This window comes from Rhamphochromis longiceps, linkage group LG2, assembly GCF_057381845.1.
Source record: "Rhamphochromis longiceps isolate RC_006_pf linkage group LG2, R_longiceps_female_GT1.1, whole genome shotgun sequence".
In the NCBI taxonomy this organism is placed as follows: domain Eukaryota; kingdom Metazoa; phylum Chordata; class Actinopteri; order Cichliformes; family Cichlidae; genus Rhamphochromis; species Rhamphochromis longiceps.
In genome coordinates this window covers 10911192-10926113 of record NC_140558.1, presented here as the reverse complement: position 1 = coordinate 10926113, position 14922 = coordinate 10911192, and the positions used below count along the sequence as shown (strand labels likewise).

At 45.3% G+C, this 14922-nt stretch overlaps 1 protein-coding gene across 1 annotated transcript in view; it reads right to left on the bottom strand.

The window, feature by feature from the left end:
• Positions 1-9400, bottom strand: part of mgat4b (alpha-1,3-mannosyl-glycoprotein 4-beta-N-acetylglucosaminyltransferase B) — a 125146-nt gene extending 115746 nt beyond the window's left edge. The window contains exon 1 of the mRNA XM_085417645.1: positions 8679-9400. Coding sequence (XP_085273771.1) covers positions 8679-8775 — 97 coding nt within the window. The 5' untranslated portion in view covers positions 8776-9400. The remainder of the gene's footprint in view (positions 1-8678) is intronic.
• Positions 9401-14922: the final 5522 nt, after the last annotated feature.

Genomic DNA, 14922 nt, shown 5'->3' with positions numbered 1-14922 from the left:
CTGAGTCAGCTGACCTGCAAGTCAGTAAACGACCGGGAAGCGTGGACTGTTTCTCGGACGTGGACGTGATATGCGATCTGTCGAGATTCACGTGTCACGCCGGCGTGGCCAAAACTGTGTACTTCAGACGCACGGCACGCGTGGTGGGCCGTAAGCGAGGTAACATGACACCGGTGGTTTCGTTGCGCGACCAGCAGAAGGACAAGCGAACGTTATACATATCTACCACTGCACGCTTTTGCAGGGCCTTGAAACACTCCTGCGTAAAAGGTAGCGGAGAGCTGCTGCAGTGTTGCTACACACTGCTAAACGAGCTCAGCGGCAGAGAGACTTTCCTGGCCGGACCCGAGTTGCATCAGGACATAACCAATCCTGCGCTTACCGCGTTCCTAAAACGGGTGAGCCCTCCCGCCAGCAACTGGTGTAACTACACCCCAAAACACGTGGCCTGCGCGATCGAAGATCCGATAATGTGCGAGATAGTGGATCTGGGCATCAAGCTAATGGACGACAGGGTGCCCAATGCGTTTGCTGTTGCAGAGCTGTTATTGTGTAATACGCAAAAAGCCAATCAGTACGTTCGAGCCTACGAGTGGTACAACGAAGACGGCGCGTGTCGCGCGCAGATTCATAGGAACAACATTGCTTTACTGCAGCAACAGTTCAAGGAAGACTGGCGCGCCCTGGCCAGCATCGACAGGCGGATTAGAGCGTCGAACAGCGGTGTCATCAACAAAGCGCAAAGGCATGCAACGAGAGACCTGTTCAGGAACTTGGGCACCCACAACATAAACGACACCTTTAAGAAGTGGCAACAGCTGATAAAAGACACACCGGCTCCGAAAGACACTGCTAGAGGCAGAGATTATAGCAACATGAAAGTGCTCTTCCACAACCTGAGGGTGTACCACAACAAAATGAACAAGCTGAAGAAGAACACCAAGACCGCCGACGATATCGACGACGACAACGACGACAACAGCAACACGCCGCCGGACGACGGTAACTCCAACCGCAAAGCGTCGAACGTCTCAGTCGGATCTGCCTCGCCTAGGTCAGAAAAAGCGTCGAGACGCGACGTCGACGTCGCAACCGGACCGGTATCACCGTCCCAAAAACCCTGGTGCTTTTCTATGATCGTGCCTGACAACCCCCCTTTGGGCACGTGGGTCAGAAACATAGGGACTCTATTACAAAGCGCAGCTTGGTTGTACGCAGATAACACAAGACGAGAAGCTGTGTGCAGCGTTCTCGGCTTGGAGAAAACGCTGCTGCACGAGAAATACAGTTCGGTGTTGGAACAATGGGTGTCTAGCAATCCCATCGTGGTAGAACAGCTGAACGCCCACGGTTTACAAGATAAACTGAGTTTGGCTCTGATCGACCGCTTGGGCGCCATATCGACCAAAAACTGGATAAGCAAAATCAAACGAGCTTTCACGCGTGCACCCGCAACAAAGGCCACAATTTCATCCGAGGCAAGAAAAGGCAAACGAGCTTTTGCGCGTACACTCGCAACAAAGACCACGCTGGTGGACCGTGATCAGTGCAAGAAAAGGAGAGCCAACAAAACGTCCCGCTCCAACGCTGACAGAGAAGAATTGCTTTGCCAGGAAGCAATGAGCTGCGAGGATGACGCCGATGAGGAATCTGGCCAGGACGAAGAAGAAGGGGAGTACGATTACACAGCGGCCCAAGGCGAAGAGTTGCTGGCCACGGAGGAGTATGACAAGGATGAATTGTCGGGCAGATACGATGATGACAAGCGTCTAGATCAATACGACTTGGAGGACGACTTCATTGACGACAGGAGCGAGGACGATTACAGCATCGTAGAGAGTGACTCTGACGCTTGCGGCCCTGTGAAACAGATAGCCTTCGGTCGAATTGACCGCCGCCGTCGCGCTGACGACTCTGACGCTGAGTCGGACCACGACATCCCCGAACACTCTGGTGTGCATAAAGGCGCGTTATTTTCCTCTGACTCCGAGGAGGAGGAGGAACCCGCCCCGGCGAGAATAGAAAAACGACGACGCACTTGTGTTATGAAACACCACGGCGATGAAGATGACACTGATGGTGACGATCGACCGACGACAAGTGCAAAGTTCACTAGCAAGTCGCCCGCAAAGTCTCCTACAAAGTCACCACCTAGAAAGGTAAAGGAAACGCCGATTGATCGCTTAAGCCGTAAGACAACAACCAGCAGGAAGAAGCAGCACAAGGGCGATCGAGCGAAAGGTCCAGGCAAGCGTCGGAGAAAGTCACCTTCTTTTCATTCGGATTCGGACGCCAGTAATCCCGAGAGCAAGTGCAAGTCTCCAAAGATTAAACGCCCAAGACTGAGCTCAAGCACGGACGACGGGTCCAGTGCGTGTAAGTCTCCAGAGATTAAACGCCGAAGAACGAGCGCCCCTACAGAAGACGAGTACCCCTACAGAAGACGAGTACATCGAAGACGAGTACATCGACCACGCTGCTGTGGATTTACATCGCCCTGCGGAAGACCCAGTGGCACCCGTAGAGTCCGACGGCGATCTAGAGGACAGCGTGGACTTTTGTGGACACATCGTTGCTATGTGAGCCGGGTCGAGGGTGTAACTACAAACGCCGATTGCCCCTGTGACACCGTGGCCACTATGTCAGCCGTGCGCAGAAAAGAAAAACCGTGCCCTGGTCCTCAAAGTAGCGTCATGATCAAATATTTAGAGTCGCTGGCAAAAACAATCGATGTCAGCCAAACACTGCAACCTTGCTCTGACCGACCACCCCTCGCAACACATTCTGATCATGGCGAGCCCGCCGCGAAACGTACCCGTGTGAGCAATAGCAAAGGTACACTGTTGAAATATTTTGACAAGAAATGACATTCGTTTGTAGGCCATGTTATGTATTCAACACACGTGGATCATTGTACCGCTGTGAAACTGTGTATGTTTGTTGCCATGTCACAATGCTCTTTGCTCTTTGTGTGTATTTGAAACAATGAAAAATAATAAACGAACACGATCACTTTGCTCAGTGTGATATGTTATTTATTATACATATAACCACTATATGTTACACCTAAAGCACTATATGTTACACCTAAAGCCCCCACTCCTACTCCAAAATAACAAGGTGGCCGACCTACGGCACCGGCCGACTTAGTCAGCCGACCTGGATACATTATGCAGCCTACCCAGCCACATTATTCAGCCACATTATTCAGCCTACCCAGCCACATTATTCAGCCTACCCAGCCACATTATTCAGCCGACCCGGCTACATTATCCGGCCGACCAGGCTACATTACCCGGCCGACCTGGCCCAGCCGACCTGGCTACATTACCCAGCCGACCTGGCTACAGCGACCGACTGGGATTTACACACAAGCTGCTCCATAATCCAGATATACCAGCGGCTAGTAGACGGCATCAGCCTTATACAGCCGTCGCACGAGTAGCCGATTGAGATAAGTAGCCAGCTGAGACACAGTAGCCGACCAGGAACGAGTAGTCATCACAAGCTTTCTAAGGCTAAGCTTGGATCGCGAACATGAGCCTAGAGAAACTCGAAGCGTACAGGCACGACATAGCCGAGTGCTACGAATCGTTATCCGACATAGTTGAGGACGCCTCGGAAGCGTTCCGAGGCTACCGCTTGGAGTGCAAGTTACTCTCCACCCCGAACCTAGTGAGGAAAACCCGTACGATCATCGATCACTGTTTGGAGAACGAAGAGCGGGCCGCTAAGTTTCTTCGTATAGTGCAGACTAACAACAAGGAGTTGCACCCTCTTTCTGCAGCTCCACTGACTGGACTAATTTACCCTGAGTGCTACAACACACACACACACACAATGGTTAACTGCCATCAGTGTGTGAATCAATCTCCACTCTGCAGCAAAAACATGCCTTCATTTGGAAAGGATGGAGATGTGTGTGTGTGTGTGTGTGTGTGTGTGTGTGTGTGTGTGTGTGTGTGTGTGTGTGTGTGTGTGTGTGTGTGGAGGTGTCACATCAGAAGGATGGATGAGTCACAGCAATGTGTGATTCATCGGAAATTCAGGTCTAATCAAGGTTTTGGCATCAAAACAGTAAAATGTGTATATATACAGAATATATATATATATATATATATATATATATATATATATATATATATATATATATATATATATTATAAAATGTTTGTAAGATTTTCCCAAAGTGTTGTAAATAACATACGAAATAATGTAATATGACAAAAGGTTTATAAAAAAAATATAAAATTTATGAAACGTATCAGTAAAATTTTCCCCAAGTAAAAAAAAAAAAAAAAAAGGAAAGGAAAGAAAAGAAAAGAAAAGAAAAGAAAAGGAAAGGAAAGGAAAAAAATGTCTAAAAGTTGTTCATTATTTACCAAAATAAATAAATAACTCATCTGAAAAATCTGTGAAATTTCCCCAAAATATCTAAATCTAAAAATGTAGGTCAAAAACATTCACAGCATGAAAAAAATATATAAAATGAACCAAATCTAATTTAAAAAAATCACATATTTTCTTCATCGAAATTTAAATATATTACTAAAATCTGAAAAATATGGAAAATATGGAAAATGTGCCACAATAGAACATCGCTGAAGAGAGTGTGAATGAATTTTATGTTTGAGATGATTTTGTTTGGAGAGCTAAAGCTCCTGAAGGTCCATAAATTCAACGATGACACAGTTGTGACATTCAAACCTGATCACTCAGTTATTAACAGCAAGGCAAGAAAGTGAAACTATACGCACATTTAATTCATGCCAAACGCGTCAACGTTTAAAAATATTACTAAAGATAAAAAAGAAAATAAACCAATCTAAAATATTTTTTAGTGCAACTAAAATAAGTCCAGAAGAAGAAGAAGATGTGTGTTGTGTGTCAGAGTGAAGTGTGTCAGTGATTCAAACCATGTGTATGTGTGTTTGTGTGAGCGTGTATTGATATCTTTGTGGGGACCAAAAACTGGAAGTTTACTATACTTGTGGGGACCAGGATTTTGGTCCCTACAAGTTTCAAGGCATTTTTGAGACTCAAAATGTGGTTTTAGTGACAGGGTGACATTTGGTTATGGTTAGGTTTAGGGTAAGGGGTTAGGGAAAGCATCATGTCAGTTAGATGTTCCCACAGGGTTTGAATACCCAGTGCGTGTGTGTGTGTGTGTGTGTGTGTGTGTGTGTGTGTGTGTGTGTGTGTGTGTGTGTGTGTGTTTGTTCAGATTCAGGGAAAAAACTGAAACAGATCAGAGACGTTGAAGCCGAACGGACGGATCTGAACATGTCTGACTCTCTGATACTACAAGTGTCACATACACGTACACATAAACAAACACACACACACTCTTCTCCTCAATTCAAATCAAAGTGAAAGTACATGAAAGCGCAGCTGCGCACATTTAAAGGATCGCTCCGTGTTTTCTCAGCCGGCCCGAGGCGTCAGCGGCTGTCGGAGCCGAGGTCACGCTCACTGTCAGTGCTTGTCAGCTGACTGCAAACACTTAGAGAAGAATTTAAAATCCCTCTGAGGCTGAAAGGAAACAGGAACGAAAGGCGGGATAAAGGTGGTGGGTTTAGCTGGGGGTGGAGGCACCGCATCAAATTCTGCTTAAGGCCCCACTAACTGCAAACTGTCCACGTCAGACACAGAAACACCAAAAACTGATGTTTACACGAAGTGCAAAGTGAAGGAACCGAAAGCTGCAGTTCCTCTACTGTCCACCGGAGGCTCCAGCAGTGAGTCAGTCCCCATGGTTAGCATTGAAAATGTTTGATTTCTTTTACTAAAATAAGTGGTTATAATCATTTTCATACATTTACTGCAAATGTGCTCATAATGAGTTGGCACTCAGTCTTCTGAAGGTCGTAAGCTTTGTTCAGCGTGACTGTCCGGACTGATGTATCCAGGGGTGCACATAAGTGGTCCGCAGGTGTGCATTCGCTGTCAAAATAAAAGACGCGCACCGGATAAGCAGTTGCAACGCACGTTTGCATAGTTTGCGGTATTAGGGCCGTGGCCTCTTTGACTGACTATCAGCTGTTTAAATCACCAGATATGTCTGCTGATTGTTCATGTTGAGATTAAAGTTGTTGTTTCCTCCAAAAGTCCTGATGTGGACGAGTTTGTAGACGACTTTATGTCTTGTGATACGACAAACATTGTCTATACTGGACGAGGGTGTAACCATCACTATCCTTGCATCAATCCAGTGTGAGCTCCTTCATTTTGCACGAATCCGTCCAGCTGTGGTTCTAACTTCTGACCAGATGCCAAGTTCTGCACCAGCGTCCTATCACCACACCGTGCTTATGAGCTAAAACAGAAATAACAAGGAGAACACCCGTGGTGTTCACGAAAGCAGACGATCCATGACGAGCAAAACTACGACTGCTTCCCTTAGTCTCACGCCCACCCACCAGTGTGCGCCGTGATAAAAAGCAAGCGTACAGATGCTGAGCTTCCAGCTGTTTGGAAAGCTGCTGCACTGTATCGCAAACCAAGCGCCCCCTTTTACCAAAGAGGGTCTCACGCCAGAGAAAAGATCATGTGAGACCAATCGCAAACTGAGCACTCCTTTCACAGCAGATACTGATCTCAAACTCCACCCCTCTTGCAGGCTGGAGGGAGTTTCGATCCAAGCGCTCCTGTGGACCCACAGCTGCAGCTGACAGCTGAGCCTGCAGAGCTCCTGGGAGCAAACACCCACAGGTTAATAACTACGTGCACACACACACACACACACACACACCAGGCCTGCGTGTGTGTGTTAATCTCCGCTTTGTTTTTGTCCCTTTTTTTTTTTTTAAGCAACCCCTAGATCAGTCTACTCACCCCCAGTATAAACCAAACGCACCTCCTCACAAACATGCCATCGCCTCAGCTCACAGCGCTCCTTCCTCTGACCTCTGAACCAGCTGTACTTCCACTTCACCTACCACCACCCACCTTTCACTCTCTCTTTCTCTCTTCTAGCACATGATGGACAACAAACTAAGCGCTCTTTTAACTTGAGGCTCGACTCTGGCAGACTTTCAGTCCAAACTTTCATCATCACCGTCACATTTTTCTGCTCCTGCACAAATAAACACAGCATCAGCGTAACCACAACTAAATCAAACCAACCCCACCTCTCATTTCCACATCAGATATAAAACAAGCGCTCCTTTCCAGCATCCAAAGCTCTGTTCTTCCTCATTCTGAAGCTGTCAGATGGCAGGTGTGAGTAGTTGTTTTCCACAAAGTGCAAGGCGGGGCTGAAACAAAATCAAACCAAGCCCACTGTCCTCCATCTGGAACCCCACCCATCCATCCAACCATCCATTTTCTTCCACTTATCCAGTTCAGGGGTTCCAGGAGCCTAAAAAAAGAATCAAGTGCTCCCTTCTTTACCCGTTCCTCTTGCATGCAAAAGCTTTAAGGTTTACTCGAACTGGAGACAGACCTGTAAATAAATCAAACCAACTCCTCCTCTCAATGAAATAAACCCCTTTTTTCCTCCAACCTGAGCTGGTACATGGTGCAAGTGCTCCTTTCCAGCATCCAGCACGCTCTTCCTCCTCAGTCTGAAGCTCTGAGATTGCGGTGTGACCTCACAAGTCAAGCGCTCTCCTATATACCACGGAAGCAGGAGCTTCAACTGTTGTTCTCCTGTTCCCAACTGTACTTAATCTGGTGTGTCATGTGTCTGAAATCAAACACTTCCCTTATCTAAAAGCACAAAGTGAAGCTGCAATCAACTCAAACCAACCCTCCACTGTCCTCCACCTGGAAGCTCATCTCTCAGCTGAGGGATAAATCAATCAATCAAGCGCTCCCTTCATTATCTCTTCCTTTAACCTCGACGTTCAGGAAAGATAAAGCTGAAACTAAATCAAACCAACCTCTCCCGCAGTGCCCTACTACACCTGTATGTGGTGTATGCATGCACCCCATGTAACCTGAATGAAACAAACCCCCTCTTTTCCTCCATCTCCAACCTGAGCTGGCATGTGGTGCATAGGAAACCAAGCGCTCCTTTCCTTATGCTCTGGAGTTTCCTTCACCTGCAAAGCATCCTCTCTGAAACACAGAGAGGGGTTGCAACAAAAATCAAACCTACCCCTTCTACTCTCCCCTCTTTTTCTACCTCTGGCACGTGGCACATCACAAACCAAGCGCCCCCTTAGATCCTATAGGTCGCCTTCACATTTTTCAAAATTGAAAGTACAACAAAATCAAACAGTCTCTGAAACATTATTCACGCCCCGCCCCCGTCTTCTTATAGCAAACCGAGCGCCCCCTTCTGCCTCTCCTAATGAAAAAGCCCCCCCACACCCACCCACCATCATTTCATCCTGGACCCGGACTCCCCTGCTTGGCGGGGAGGCACAAGCGCTCCCCTCATTGCCCTCACGCTTTCTGCAACAAAATCCCCCCCCCCCCCCCCCTCCAGGCCCTCCCCTCTCGTGGACCCTCTCCTCTTGCAGCTGGCACGTGATGCGTCTCAAACCGAGCGCTCCCTGCACCTCCAGCCTCGCATCAGCACACCATCATGCGTTTTTTTCCTGCAACATCCAAAACCAAACGACCCCCCGCCTCCCCTCCACTCTCTCTCCCCCTAAACAAACACGTCATCAACACACACGTGCACGCGCGCACACACGCAGATGCGCACACCGGGACACACCGGCTCTTACCTCTGGAGCTGCTGAAGGCGGTGTACCAGGACAGGGAGACCAGCCCGCACAGCCCGAACAACAAGACCGTCAGGAAGGAGACATTTCGGAGCCTCATCTCCGGAGCCCCGGGAGCATGTCCGCACCGAGAGGGGGGAGCAGGGCAGCGCGTGGATGGAGGGAAAGGGGGAGGCAGGCGGAGACAGGTAGACGGAGAGAGCCACAGAGACGGAGGGAGACGGAGAGACGGGCGGAGCTGTTGCTGTTTGAGCAGCAGCGGAGAGACTGAGGGGAGGGAGGGAGAGAGGGGGAGGAGACAACCAGGTAGAGAGACGTGAGGAGAGAGAGGGAGTCAGAGGTCTGAATTTCTCCGGAGCTCGGAGTTATTCCGGTGGTTTCCTCACAGGCAGAATCATCGTAAACACGTCGGGTTGCTTCATCGTGTCTTACGTAATGACTCATGTAACGGATTGAAAGGGAGTTTCCACCCGGCGTTACTTCAAAGCGCCGGCGTCCCGGGGAGAGGCTCAGAGTTCAGCTTTATTCACTAAAGCACGACCTCAGGCCCCTGAAAATGACTCCGGCAGTGACCTGTGAGCAAGGGCTTGGCAACGGCGGGGAGGAAGAACTCTCCGTTAACAGGAAACAGCCCAACACAAAACAAATGATCATCAATTGAGTTAAAAAAAACAAAACCAAATCCTCATGCATCACGGAGCCGTTAGCAGCTTTACTGAAGAGCGTTAGAGAGTTAATGTAGGTTTTATTTTATTTCATTTGGACTTTTTGTCTTTTATTCAGTTTCATTGAGTTTCCAGAATGGATTTTTTTTTGTCTCAGTATAGTTTTGATCATTTGAAAATGCTTCTTTTCTTTTCATTTTATTTATTTATTTATTATGATTGTGTTTTGTTTTTTTCATTAGGGACGTCCATCAAGGCAAGCTGAAATAACATTATTACTCAGGATGTTTCCTCCGTTTTGTTTTCAAAGTTCACAAAATCATTTCATTTATATTCGATTTTATTAAAAGTCCAGTTTTTATTTGTTTTTCAGTTCAGGGGTGTCCAACAGCCACACTGAAGCTGTTCAGTAATAGATTTTTATTTATTTATTTTAATAAAATGAAAATTCCAGTTTTTTCACTGCTAATTAGAACTTTTTTTTTTATTGTTCCAAAAAAAAAAAGAATTTTGTGTGAATTAACAGAAACTTTCTGTGTTATAATTAGAGGACAGTCTGGGCAATGAGCTGCTAGAATTTTCTCTAGAAATTTTACACATTTCTTTTTTATAAAATTAAAGGGAAACAGTCGTGCTGGAAAAACTGAGACATGTTGTTGAAATTGGCTTCCTTTTAAGATGTGGATCTCGTTAAATTAAATTAAGTAGTTAAACTTCTTCACAGTGACAGAAAGTGAGGTTTTATTTAGTGGCCCATGTATGGTCAAAGGGTTTGACGTCCCTGTTTTAGGTAACTAAAATGTTTTTTCACATTTAGTTTTAGCCAACAGTCATAACTTTGGTTCAGGGTCACCTGATCCAGCCCTAACTATATGCTTTAGCAAAAAGGAAAGTTTGAAACCTAATCTTAAAATTAGAGATAGTGTCTGTCTCCTGAATCCAAACTGGGAGCTGGTTCTATAGAAGAGGGGCCTGAAAACTGAAGGCTCTGCCTCCCATTCTACTTTTAAATACTCTAGGAACAACAAGCAAGCCTGCAGCAACCATCAGCTGATGGTCTTTTTCATTTCCAGCCAACATATTTCTGAAGTTAAAGTTCCCAGCAAACATGGCTGAAACATTACCCTTCTCTCTTGAGTCAAAGCTCGCCGCAGTGCGACGGTAGAAACCTCAGTATAAACAGATGAAGCCCAGCGGCCCGGTCACACAGCTCCTCACAAAACAATCATCTCCCCATTAAAGCTTTAAGATCTCTGTTTCAAGACAGACCGGGCAGAGAGGGCAGCAGAGGTTACAACAAACACAACAGAAGAAGTAAAGCTAGAATTAAACTGATGCTCAGTGCAGAGTATGGTCAGAGCATCCAGAAGGATGAAATTTTATCGATTAAAACAAAATGAAATCCAGAAAAGATTCTCACCTGACAGAAAAGACAAAAGTACTCCCCACAAGGACATCTCAGAGCCCTGACCTCTCTCTCCGAGTTCACTTATTATCTCACTGAGCACGCTGCCCTGCGTATTGATTCAGCTGCACCGGGGCTTCATAACGCTGAGCTGGGGGCAGAGAGGAAACTCAGCATGCAGCTGAATTTATACGCAAAAAAACACAAGCAGATTCAAGCTGTTTATAACAGTGCATCCTAACGCTCCGACAGCCACAGCCATTACTCAGACACACACTGAAACTCCATCCAAGCCCACTTTCTTCTGATTGGTCGGCTTCAGGAAGCCTGCTGAGGGGTGTGTCTATACTTTTTGTGCTGCGTGCATTTATCAGACGTCCATTCAGCTTATTATGGGAACGACAGACGCAAGCCTCATCAATCACTGAGGTGTTACAGGTGGATGTTTGGTCACAGGTGCAGATTACTTCACAATAAAAGCATTAGTTAGTGAGGAAAATTGTGAGGGTTAGGCCTGTTTTTCCTTATTAATGGCTCATTTTTGAACCCCAAAAGCATGGGTTTTGACCAAAACAAGGCACAGGAGGCACACAAGGAAGAGGAAAGAAGGGAGACAAAGGCAGCAGGAGGATGAGAACGTAGAAATACAACAAAGAACACAAGTTTGTTCAGAACGTGAACCAAATGTTCAATAAAAAAACTTGATAGTCTGAGACCAGAGTCGATATCAGGTTGATTATTTTCTCTGTGAAGCAGAAATGTTTCATTTGCTGTTTTTTGTGGTTTTTTTAGTATGCAAAAAGGTTTAATCTGGAGCTGAAGGTGTGCTAAAAGACAACTGAGCTGCTACGACCAGGAACAGGTGAAAGCAGGTTGGATCCCCAGCCACAGAGATGTAAACACATCCCGATATCACGGAGAACTGTAAACCTTTTATACTCATTCATGTCTGGAAAACAGACATGAAACAGAACGAACCACATCTCTGTGTGAGGACAGACTCAGTTGGGAAAATGGTAAATGAGAAGAATTGTGAATAACTGATGAAAAACCATGAGAGTTATCCTTTCAAAGTAAAACTGTGAGCTTCAGTGCAGGTGAAGCACCATCCTGGTTCAATCCTGGTTTAATCTCAGTTTAATGTCATCTTAATCCTGGTTTTCAGTGTTTCAAAGGTGGTACATCGCAATAGTAACTAATGCTGCAGGCCTAACCTGCTCTGGAACAGGTTATGTTCACGATAAAACTCACCAACTACAGAAGCTGTTTCCTGGAAAATAACCAGGAAGGCACTGACTGGTTCTCTGGTGGGTTTTGAGAGATTCTTAGATCTTTTATTCTTTGTCCTTTCCTTTTGGCTGGCTCCGAACAAATTTAAAGTCAGTGAACTGCTCTCTAAGCCTGTACACAGAGATCTGAGGCTAACATAGAGCCTCTACTGTAAGCCTTGCAGCTGAGCCTGGTGTGAATTCAGTGTTTTAAATACCATCAGGCTGTTGGAATAAGGCTGACACTGTCTTACAGAAACACATCGCGTCTGACTTCAAACCTGAGTCACACTGCTTGTATTTGTCAGACTCTGATAAGAACTTCAGGAATCATTGTGTAACGTTGTTCTGTGTAAAGACAAAGATCTTCGGTTATTCTTTGCAGTTAGGCTTGAACCCCATGATATCAAGTGAGATTTGCTGGGTTTCGCTTTTTTTTAAGTTTCTACCTGCCCCACTGCAGAGCACCTGTCATCCATCAGAGCCTTTTTCTGGGTCTGCTCACCTATAAAGTCAGCACTTTCATGGCTATGTGGAAAAGAGTCTCCATCGGATGGCGTACAGGTGCTGTACAGGAGGATGTGTGAGCAGGAAAGAGATGATTAGAGAGATGTTAGAGTGAACTATGGATGCAGTCAGAGCATGCTCACTGCACAGAAAGGGACTCCTGGTTTGGGTTCGGATTTGTTAATCTGCAGCTCCCCCTGGTGGTCAGGATTGTTACCCATGAAGGATTTTATTTTATTTTTTATTTAATCAGTCAAACATATAAAGCACGCTCCAACAAAGCAAACTACACATTAACTTACAGGCTGTAATTTAATGTGTAGTTTGCAGTTTTTAGCATTTACTATGCTAAAAACTGCGTCTGAGGCCTGCAGATGGTTATATGCAGACAGATCTGTTTAGTGTCATCAGGTTTTTTTTGCTGAGGTTTCCCACGATCGCAGTGCTGCTCGGTCAGCAACGCTGGGCTGAAACCTCGACGCACAGCAACAATTCTAACTGCGATTTAACCGAACACGCCTCCAGTTAGTTTATGAAATCCATCTAAGCGAAGAAGTGGGAAGAAAGAACTCTTCATCGGTAACACAAATGACACAGGAAACGTCTGGAACATTTGTTCTTCCTTTAACATCTCAGGACTTTTTTCTACCCATCAGATCACCGGTGAGCCCCTCAGAGGTCCGGGAGGGGTTTGATTACTGTGTCACACTGACATCTAGCGGTCAAAGATAGCAAGTATATTTCAGAGTGTTTATTTTACTTTGGTTCAACCCTCATTTGACTCACTCCATCCCTCCATTCTTCACTGGCACACTTGGGTGATAGGTACAGGTGTCCCATATGCTTGATTTCTGGGTCATGGTGAAAGCTCAGAGGCTGACCATGAATTCTGGAGCCAGGACCATTTAATGTCATTTAGAGTTAACACCTTGAATGAAAAGTGCTCCAGACTGAGGTTTAAAACTCACTTTTACTTCAGGTGTGCAGTAAATGACAGTGAATAACAGCCTCACAGTCCCTGGGTCTGATGTTAACGAACTTGTATAAATGTTATGCAACAGTAAAAACACTGCCTCCATGTTTAGTCACTTGTCATGCACAGACAACCTTTTCTTATAAATGTGTATAGGTGGAAAGAGCTGATGGGGGAAAATGTCTGGTTGAACAAATCTACAGTAATAAGATTAAATGTTGTCCTCGTGTCTTTTTAAAGCAGTGCCTTGCCTGCTGTCATTTGGAATCTTGCATTTGTTCTACAAAACATGAGAATTTGCTGAGAGCAAAGAGAAGGACAGATGAACACAGACAGAGATTCTCAGATGTATTTGTGAGATTACTAAGATGTTGGCTTCTTTTACAAATGAACTGAATTTAATTAAACCACCTTAAGCTTAAAGAGAGAATCTCTCACCAACTTTTCAATGTGAAAATGGTCTACAACCAGCTCAGAATATTTAACTATACGTTCCATTTGATTTGGTGTAAAAAAAAATAAAAATAAAATAAACTCTTATTATGGTAAGTAACCAGATGTAATTGTTGAAAATTACACATAGTTTTTTTTTGCCACTGCCGTCACTTAACGAAGCAGTGCGGTACACTGCAGCCTTTGTTATTTTGTTCTTTAATATTTTCCGTGGTTCTCTAAATCTTGATTTTTTTGTTCACCTGCAGCTTCTTTACTTTTACTTTAAAACTTTTGCACCACATCAGAGCGGATGTTTCAGAATCAAGCCTTCAGTGAGGAGACACTGAAGCCGAAATTTGATCACAGACTTTCACTTTGCATGTTTCGTTCTCATAAACTACTCAACGTGAAAGACTGAGGAAGAGAGTAAAGAAAAAGAGGAAGGAAAAAAGCATCAGGAGGAAGGAAATGAGATAAGAAATAAATGCTTTTAGGAAACCGTCATTCAGTGAGACAGGGAAGAGCCTCTGTGATGAGGAGGTAGGGAGGAAGCGAAGGAGACTAGCCCTTGTATTATGTTGAAAAAAAAATCACAATGATTACTCAGAATTGTCAAAAAACTGCAAGTGATGTCCAGCAGGTGAAAATACAAGCTCCATGAACACGCACAGCTATGGATTCCAGCTTCCAGAGCTTTTCAGTTCAATCAGCTGCATTTCGATGTCCTCTCTGTCCAGCCAGTTAGTGCGAGACAAATCCAACTGCTCATTAAAGCTTTCTGGTTTGATCAGAAAACAAAACATTGGTCCATACACCTGAGAGTCCAGAAAACACATTATGAATTCAGTCTCGAGTCTACGGATGTATCCGAGTATTTCCGCGGTGCTGATGCTGTGCTGATCGGAGAGCTCCTGAAGCATTTGAAGTGTCGGAATGTGGAAATTTCAACATCGCTTGAAAAAATTGCCAGCTAGCAACGTCCCTCTCACCGGTA